At 51.0% G+C, this 9,999-nt stretch overlaps 1 protein-coding gene across 1 annotated transcript; it reads left to right on the top strand.

Moving 5' to 3' along the window:
- The first annotated feature begins 799 nt into the window (after positions 1–799).
- Positions 800–2,894, top strand: LOC136546124 (protein STRICTOSIDINE SYNTHASE-LIKE 10-like). The gene is made up of 3 exons (XM_066538101.1): positions 800–1,178; positions 1,311–1,583; positions 2,117–2,894. Exons 1-3 carry the CDS (start codon positions 886–888, stop codon positions 2,598–2,600), a joined length of 1,050 nt encoding a protein of 349 aa, XP_066394198.1. The 5' UTR covers positions 800–885; the 3' UTR covers positions 2,601–2,894.
- The last annotated feature ends 7,105 nt before the right edge of the window (positions 2,895–9,999 follow it).

Here is a 9,999-nt window from a genome sequence, read left to right on the forward strand (position 1 = left end):
GGCTTCCCGCACCAACCACCGCACCTCCATTTCCCGCCCCAGCTCCCACTACGCAAGAAACTTCGCAAAATGAAAGCAGGAAAAGGATGCAGAGAGGAGAGCGCTCGCACCTGAAAACGGCCGGAACGGGCAGGCCCAGTTCTTATCCCCTGCGGTTTCTCCTTCTGGGAGACGCCAGCGACTGAGGCCCACGCACGATGGGGGCCTCCCGTGCCGCTGCGCCGCCGCATTGGACCGCCCGAGCCAGGGCCCCCACGCCGGCCACCCATGAGCGGGAGCGGGAGCGAGGCCTCGCCCGTGCTTGGGGCCTCCTGTGCCGGTGGCCGCTGCGCCGGACCCGCCTGCCCGCGCCAAAGCTGCTACGCCGCTGCTGAGAGTGAAAGAGGGAGTAGAGGAGCAAGCTGCTGCTGCCGCCTGCCATTTACACGAGAGAGAGAAAGAGGAAGGAGCACCATTTTACATGAGAGGACCATGGTGGAGCCCAGCTCTGCCGACGCCTCTGCATCCTCCGACACGCAAAGTACATTGTCCTTGCATGCATGGCCATTTAATTTTTCATCTACTTCATTGAATGTGTCCACTTGTTTGATCTATCCACTGCCGAATACATAAAAAAAGACCAATTGTGACGCGCTTCATCAGAATCGTGGAATTTCTATCTGACCCATCAACTATGATCAGCTGCGAACTGTATCCTGTGCAGCAGCTGCGTCCTGTGCACAACAGTGTTCACTGCACCCTGACCTGACAACGCCTATAAAAATGCACAAGCTGATCAAGCTGCTGCATGTGTGGAGTGCTTGTTCAGCTGCCCGAGCGAGCGAAGCGCTGTCGGCAGTTACCCCTGCGTGCGTTGCCTAGCACGAAGGCCACAGCAAGCTTGACATGGCAGCTGCTGCGGCTGCCACTCGTTCACTGCATTCCTTCCTTGCGCTTCTTCTCCTGTTGCCTCTCGTGTTGCCTGCGGCTGCGGCTGCAGCGTCGTCATCGTACGGAACCAAGTCCATAGATCCTGGACTCATCGTGATGACGCTGCCGGAGCCGGTGTCCGGGCCGGAGAGTCTCGCCTTCGACGGGCGCGGCGGCGGGCCATACTCCGGCGTCTCCGACGGCCGCATCCTCCGGTGGCAAGGTCGCCTCCGGGGATGGACCGAGTTCGCCTACAACTCCAAGCACAGGTAAGCGTCTAAGCTAAGCGAGCATGTTTCGTTTCATCTTGATCATTCTTGCTTGCATGCACATTCATGAATCGAATGAATACACACGTACGGCTCACACGATTTTAACCCGTGCGAGCGAACGTCATGCAGGAGCGTGGCGGTGTGCGCGCCGGACAAGAAGCTGGTAGTGCCGGAGAGCCTGTGCGGGCGCCCGCTGGGCCTGCAGTTCCACCGGCAGTCCAGCGACCTTTACATCGCCGACGCCTACCTGGGGCTGCTCAGGGTTGCCGCGCGCGGCGGCCTCGCGGAGGTCGTGGCGACGGAGGCCGGCGGCGAGCTTTTCAACTTCCTCAACGGGCTCGACGTTGACCAGCGGTCCGGCGACGTCTACTTTACTGACAGCAGCACCACGTACAGCAGGAGGTACGGGCTAATTACCGGAGCTGCATTGCATACATAAAAACCCATTGGCAGCAAGGTGAAAAGGGGCCAATATTCCTCAATGGTACGTATAGTACGTAGTACTCTATTTCCCTAACTGATAACAAGAAACTAGAAACGCAATTCACATAAACATCGATAAAGCACTTGTTGTTGTGCCGTGGTAGCCTCGTAGGCCCTCCAACGACTTTCGGCCTGTTCGCTCGTTGGTTTCAGCCAGAACTTATTAGTCAGCCAACAGTATTTTTCTCTCGCAACAAATCAGCATCAGCACAAAAAAAAAAGCTTTTTCACAAAATTTTCCCAAAAAAATATCTATTCCCCTACCGCCCCTCCAATTTTCGTTAAGAAGGTCATATCAACTCAATTAATTTTATTTTGATTATTATTACTTGGCCTGCAGCATCTCAGATAAGCTCGTGGAATAGTATCTCTATCTGACAGTTATAATGATCCCAGCGGGGAACCAACACTGATGCCAACCTGTGTGTTTACTCTTGCAAACTGCAATGCAGCGACTACCTGCTGGTGGTGGCCCTGGGCGACGAGACGGGCCGCCTGCTGCGCTACGACCGCCGGACCCGCCGCGTCGCCGTGCTCCAGGCGGGCCTCTCCTACCCGAACGGCGTGGCGGTGAGCGCCGACGGCACGCACGTGGTGGTGGCACACACGGCGCTGGGCGAGCTGCGGAGGTACTGGGTCCGTGGCGCCTGGGCGGGCACGTCCGAGACCTTCGCGGAGCTGCCAGGGTACCCGGACAATGTGCGCGCCGACGGCCACGGCGGCTACTGGGTGGCGCTGAGCAGGGACTTCGCAGTCGGCGAAGCGGCCACGGCGCCCACGGTCGCCGTCAGGGTCTCCCGCGAGGGCAACGTGACGGAGGCGCTGGACGGGTTCAGCTTCGTGTCCGTGAGCGAGGTGGCCGAGCGGGGTGGCGCGCTCTGGGTCGGGTCCGTCAACACGCCGTACGCCGGCGAGCTGAAACGGCGCACCAGCTAGTGCTTTCGTCTTCTACAACCGCTATACCACAACCTATCTGCAGCGACCCACGGTCGGTCGGTATAAGTGGCTACAACGACCTACGGTCGGTCACTATAGATATATAGCTACCAACATGTTACATCGCTGATAGTGGCGTCGCTATAACTTATAGCGACCGACCCACTTATAGCGGTCGACCGTCCGACAGTATTTTAAAGATATAGCGACCAATGATTTGACGCTATATATTTATATAGCGTCCAACTGTTAGACGCTATTGATACAAGAAAATAACAACATAATATCATTTGTTTATACATTAGCCTCATAATCAATACTAATCATATAATCGATGAACCATACAATTAACGTTTCCATTTTGGATAATACATAATCATGACACAGAAGCTCATCATAGCTCACAATTATATTATAGCCATAAGCATTTGTCTTGTGTCATTTTCCACAACTCTTGCAGAAACAAGTTATATCAAGGCAGTTTGGCCATCAAGCTAGAATAATGCATATATAGCTCAAAGATGTTTGCACTGGTTGCACAACTCACATCTCATATGGTTTGCTTGCACTCATTACAAAATGATTCATCACTAGTAAGTCTTAACAAAAGCATTCATCTCTAGTTAGGATGTCCAAAATAATGCACTGGCCATGCGCACTTCGATCCAACTGCTTCCTGCATGCATCAGGCTACCTCTAGCCATTACCTTCCACCTGAAAATAAAAGATTACATCCATCAGTGGTACAACCAGAAACTTGACATTGGTAAGTTCAAAAAAAATGACTACCATAAATCTGGCACCAGGAGGCACCTCAGCTATGGCACTCTTCCAGATCGAACATAATTAGGTATAAGGAACTACATTCAAGTTCTTCCATAAATATCGCTACCTCTTTGTTGCCAAACAAATAAAACTTAGCCTATCCATGCAGGTATAGGAAGGCCAAAATAAACATGTAAACTGAGCAGTACTTCTAATTGCCTCGCTAATTTTCTTAGTTATGTTAGGAATGTAAGCTGAAATAAACATGTAAACTGAAAGCTAGAGATCCAACTCCTACAAAGTTCTGAGCATCATAAGAGCAGTTAGTCGATCATTCCTACAAAGCTGTATTAAATTGTGTACATGATTGCTCAAGATCCAACTAGGACATGCAAAGCAGACTAGCTAACAGATAGATGCAGCATAAAACTGAATCACAGATGCCCAAATGCTCCCATGCATCACACTGAATCACAGATGCCCAAATGCTCCCATGCATCTTAGTGTACAGTTGCTCTGTATGATGTGTGTTGATCCTGTCATCCTATCATTGCAGTGAATGCTGTGAGTACCACCCTGTTGGCAGCATAGCTGTTGCACACAGCCATTCAGGCATTCAGGTAGGTGGGCAAGCAAGTCAACAGTTGCATCTTGCATTGCTCTTTTAATTAAATTGTGTACATGTGTAGTTATGTACTGATTGCTCAAGCAGCAAACTCTTTTAATTAAATTGTGTACAAGGTTGTTTTATATCACTATATTCAAAATGCTAGTCACATGAAGCTATCAACTATGTGATGTTGTGAATGAAGATTAAGGAAATTCGAAATTGCATACATGTATCATGGGATGATTTTGATGTCTTGTTAAGCTTCAGCTGTTAGAAACATCACTAATTAGAAAATCTTATCACTCATCACATATGATAACAAGAAACAAGAACAGGTGTTGTTTATTACCCAATTATATGGCCATGCAATTGTCAGGTGCTTTGCATCGGTCATCTTTTCCACACCAACATAAGGGCGAGGCAAGACTGCATCTCTTTCCACACCAAATCTGCATTCTCCTTCCAATAGAGAATGCAATTGTTTTCACAGGCATGAATACTAATATACCCAATTTCTATAGTTTTCACCAATTTCTTAGCCTCATGAAATGTTTTAGCTAGTGCTGAACCCTCAGGGAACGCATCATTAAGTAGATCTAGTAGCAAGTTGAAAGATTTGTCAAACCATCATCCAAGGAGTTTGATGTGGAGTAATCTAATAATAAATCGAAGTTGTGTGTATTTCTTGCAAGTAGGGTACAATTCTTTGTTGTTTTCTGTGACTAACTTCTGAATGACAACTAGCTCCTCACAAGGATCAGGAACTGAACTGTTTTCCTCATAATCTCCCATATCATCTAAAGCCAGCTGCTAAGTCTCTAAGCAAGTCAGATATGTCATCATCTTCATTGGACTCGTCCACAACTTCAACATCATCACCATCAAAGTCTCCTTGATTCACACAAGGGGTAGGTTCTCCATGTAGATTCTATGTTCTATACCCTTTTAGAAACCCATCACATATCAAATGTTCACGGACCTCACTAGCCTCTTTCCAAAAAGAATTGACACACTTTCTACATGGGCATAATATCTTTCTACCAACAGCTGAGTTACTAAATGCAAAAGCTAAGAAATTGTTCACTCCTTGCAAATATGTGTTACTGTGCCTACATGAAACCTTTATGTTAAAAGCCATTTTACATAGCTACATATACCACTTTCAGTATTTATGAAGATATTATTTTTTACCTAGCATCGTCATCAATCCAAGATTTATCCTGTTACGAGGGCGAGAACAAAATGTTGTCCAAATTATATAATCCATCTATGAAACTTGGGGTACCACAAAATAATGCTTCTTAAAATAAGCATGCATACAGACCAAAGGGGGAGAGCATCACCTGGTCCTCTTGCTTTAAATCCACACACACGATGACTTCTTCCAGCTCCTGCCCAACACACAACGACAACCACAACTCCTGCTTGTCCGCAGGACACCGGATCTGAACTCCTAGTTCAAGCAGGACGACACCTCACAGCTCCTACTCCCTCCTGTTGTTTTCAGCACATGGGAATTCTCTAAATTTTGAGTTACAGAGTTACAGAGAACACCAAGCATGTGAATATTTATAAGCTAGCTCAAATTAAATACAAACCGGAACTATGGGTACATATGCCACGCAACCCTGAAATAGTGATTTGTATTTATCTTGCAGAGGGGTGTACTCTTTATATACGAAAGATTGATTGGTGTAGGTAAATTGTTTGTTCAAGAACTAAAATATAGCTTGGAGCCATTAAACTCTATCATTAGTCCTAACCAGAAATCATGTTGCACCATGTGCTCATTTATGGAACAGCGCATCTAATAGGAACAAGTAGACCATCATTAAAACTCTACATCACAGAAAACTCAACTTTGGTGTTGCCAAACTCTGTACAGCCAAACAAACTCGATGCAACTGGGCAACGGAGTATGAAGCTGCACAATACTAATATACCAATCCCAATCGAAGTGAAGCAGAGGAGGTCACCTTAATGAACGTGGGGAAGAGAATCGCGACGACGGAACAGGAGATGGGGGGCCGCGCCTGGGGGGCCGCCAAGGGTGGGGTGGGGTGCCTGGGTAGCGGGGGAACCACGCCTGGTCGCCGGGGGGGGGGGGGGGGGGGGGGTGGTCGTCGGGGAGCCACGCCTAGGTGGCCGAGGTGCCGCGCCTGGGGGCCGCGTGGGGACCACTGGATGGCCGCCACGGAGCAGCCGGGGGCGCGCCTGGGTCGCCGGGGAAGGGGGAGGGGGCGCCGAGGAAGGGGGAGTGGGGGCGCCGGGGAGTCGCGTCCTCGATCTGGGTCGCGCTCGCGTGCGGGAGTGTGGCGGCAGGTAGGGAAATTTGGACAGCCACTAGGGTTTTTCCAAAACATAGTGAGGATGTGGTATGACAGGTGGGATCCGCTAATTTTAGACGTCAACTCTGCTCTGACACGTGGGCTCTACTAAATTTTAGGCGCGAACTGGGCTAAGCATGCGCGCAGGCCCAATCCAATATACCGACGGACCGGTAGACCCAAATAATTAGATTTACCGACCCACCGTCTAACGGTAAACCAAAATAAAAATACCGACCGACGGTCTGACGAAAACATAGGATATAGCGACCAACCGTATGTTACTAATCTATACCGGCCGACCATCCAACGGTATTTTGATATTTTTACCGACCCTCTGTTCGACGCTACTTTGGGCTGTGGTACAGTGAACTACCGTGCACGTACGCACCGTTTTAATTTGCCATCGAGTAATGACTGTCATATGCAACTGTATGTGCATGCGTGTGGTGGCATCAGCTGATCGGCATCATGCAAGGCATTTGACTGTACGTCGTACCTCTTGATAGGTACGGACGTACGGTGTGCCTGTGTGCCATGTCGTCGTCGTAGCTTAACATTCGTCGCAATTGTGGATGTGGACTCCGTTTTGTGGAACGGTTAGTGGTTAGTTGTTTGGTCTCTGGTGATCAAGAATGGCGATTGGCAGGACCTCTGTTCGGCTGTTGGCACGTCCCCAAAGACTGGGGGACATTATTGTAGGGTGCCGGTCCATGCTCCTTGGCGGCCGCAGCCACAGGCCACAGCTGCCTAGAGCACAAGGGCGGTGGCCGCTGGACGTGCCGCGGTCATGCAATTTAATTGCGGGACCATAGGACTTGATCGACCACGGAGGCTCCATCAGTCGCGACTGCCGATGGCCAATGGCAATGTGAGCCTCCAGAGACCCATGACGGCATGACGCGCTCCTCCATCCCTTATCACCAATAGTACCGACATGCTGACGGTCTCCGATCAATGTTTTTTTAACGAGAACGACACGCCAAGAAATCACACACGACTACACGAGAATGACGTCAAGGCATCATGTCTTTTTAATCAGGTTTGGCTACTTGTCTATGTTTTGAAACATAACTACGGACGCTCCTCCCATAAACAACAGCTACACTAGCATAATATTGTTGCCGTGGCCTCGCTTCTACCCAAATCAGCCAGCAAGTTGTCTCTTGTGATTATAAGAAGAGTCGGATGCATATTTTTGGCCTCTTAGGTTATAGAGTCAGACCCAAACTCTACGGTACCCTAACCGATAATACAATTCAAATCCTAATTGAATCAATACTTGACACATATTGTTGGGTTCATAAATCCGGGGTCCCTCGCGGACCGGCTTCCCCGCAAAGGCTCGGCCCAAACAGGCAGCGCGCAACTCATGGGCCGGCCCAAGAGTCTAAACAACAGGCCAGAAGGGCGGTCCAGTCACCGACCGGAAGGTCTGGCCGAGGAGGAACAACGCCCGCTTGTCGACTCCGGCCCACCTCTCCGACCAGAGCGCTCACTTCGGTCTCCAGCCGCCTCCGGACGGTCTCTCCGACCGGAAGGCCTAGCAAAGCACTACCTCCGACTCCGACCCCACATCTCTGACCGGGGTATGCAAAGACCCTGCTCACTGCTCTTCTCTGACTGGCGCAACCAGAGCCGACTGGGACCAACTGACCAGGGACGCCCGCCCAGAAAGGACCAGGGAACGAATGGAGAAAGCAAGGCAAGGCGCTCAAGTCAAACCAAGATACCAGGGACCGTACCTAGTCACCTGCAGCAACAGTACTCTGCAACCACCCTGACATAAACAGTATTGTGGACGCCGACATTTTCCTCTACAGTATTGTGGGCGCCGTTAACTCCCATACGGTAAGGCCCCCCACGTGCCTCAGGGCATCGACAGTGTTGTGGGCGTTGGGATTTACCGTACCGAGTGAACATGGTGAAACTCCTCACATGCCTCTAGGCATCAACAGTATATGCAGGTGCCGACATCTGCCATACCCAAAATAAGACAACGTAACCTCCCACATACAATCGACATCCAACAGTGTTGTGGGCGCCTACCATCCTCCTATACCTGCCGGCGTGGGCAACAAGACTTAGAAGCATATGAACTCTCTCCCTCTCACTTGTAAGGCCATCCCCTTCATCTATAAAAGGGGATGCGCTCTCTCCCAAGAGACTCAGTTGATTCAAGTTCATACAAGCTAATCCAGATCGATCAAGTTCACTAGCTCACAACCACAGAACCATCAGGTTCTGACCTCAAGCACACGCTTGAACACTTAGCTTATAGAGGAGCTCCTATCACTCTCAGCCCCTCCGACCGGAGCCGACCGGACCACTCGTGCACCTCATCTTTCTCCTTCTCGTTTGTAACCCCACTGCAAACTTCGAGCACCTGGGCTCAGGAATAAAGTCACCAACCGACTCAAACTAGACGTAGGGCATGTTGCCTGAACCAGTATAAACCCTGTGTCATTGAGTGCTAGGCCACCTCCGATCACAACGTGCGGCAAAACTACAAATATTTACTTGTTGGTCACTTTCTGCACCGATAGTTGGCGTCGTCCGTGGAGAGGACGTTGTACGTTCAACACTTTTTTGGTCATTGGATGGCCACTTTTCTACCACCCTCGCCGTGGAGGGCTCTGGCGATTCGATTCGCTTCGGCTCACTAGAGTTTCCCGCGCTCCCACCTATTGGGATGTGGGTTCCACCCGTCTTTGAGCCATCCCAGGCCTTCCTCTTCAGAAGCCTGGACTTCATCGCCGACCGGCTCGGCGTACTACACCTCCGTGAGGAGGCTCATGTCCCGGCACCTGTTGGAGGGGCGCTCTCCATCGACTCTAGGATGCACGACTTCAACGATGCGACATTTGTGCTTCATTCTGAGCAAACTCTCTGCTCAAATCCCGCTATGAGTAATGTACATGTTGTTATTTACTTACTATTCTCTATCTTCCGCCGATTACCCAGAGGAACCCCGTTGTCCTCGATGCGACCGCCAAATGACCGGTTCCCCTATGGCCTCGCGTCTTTCGCGGACGCATACGCCCGGGGGCTCTGAAGGATGCCAGCGTCGCCCCCTCTCGCATCCGAATTCGTGGGAATGGCGAGCTATGCTCCCACCTGTTTCCTCGACCTCATGGATGACGATGGCGAGAGTGATGGCTCCAGCATCGGCGACATGGCACCTAGCCACCGCCCGTTCAGGGAATGCGCCACGGCGGATGCTCTGGGACACCCACCGACGGAAGCAGAGTCCTCACAGACTCACACCTCACCGGACTCTCGTGCGGAGACCCCTAAGCTCACACAGGAGCACGGCGAGGCACTACAACAAAAGTGGCTGCATCAGCCACCGACTGCGCCAGCGCGCTCGGCGCACCACACTACGCCCCATGCGCATAGACCGGTGAGCGACGCCCGGGGTCACGCTCGTCAGGTCCAGCGCAACACCATGGACAGGGGGACCGATCCCCCATAGTTCTCTCGAGCCAGTCAGAACATCGCCGTCGCGGTAATGCTTCTACACGACCTGTCCGAGTTGAACGACCCTCATGAATAGGCGATCCACCGGAACCTTCGGGCACTAGTGGAGACCGCCGCCATGCAACAGGCGGAGAGCTCCATATCGTGACGCCAACTCGTGACCTCACTCCCCACCAGGGGAATGGGGACGCAGCAGATGGGTCGCTCCACCCGATCA

This window comes from Miscanthus floridulus, chromosome 3 (assembly GCF_019320115.1).
Source record: "Miscanthus floridulus cultivar M001 chromosome 3, ASM1932011v1, whole genome shotgun sequence".
NCBI classification, from domain to species: Eukaryota; Viridiplantae; Streptophyta; class Magnoliopsida; order Poales; family Poaceae; genus Miscanthus; species Miscanthus floridulus.

Excerpts from the sequence above, each read along its gene's own strand:
- LOC136546124 (XM_066538101.1), top strand. The coding sequence starts at position 886 with ATGGCAGCTGCTGCGGCTGCCACTCGTTCACTGCATTCCTTCCTTGCG. Across the intron at positions 1,179-1,310 it reads GCCTACAACTCCAAGCACAG|GAGCGTGGCGGTGTGCGCGC; the intron begins GTAAGCGTCTAA and ends AACGTCATGCAG. Across the intron at positions 1,584-2,116 it reads AGCACCACGTACAGCAGGAG|CGACTACCTGCTGGTGGTGG; the intron begins GTACGGGCTAAT and ends ACTGCAATGCAG.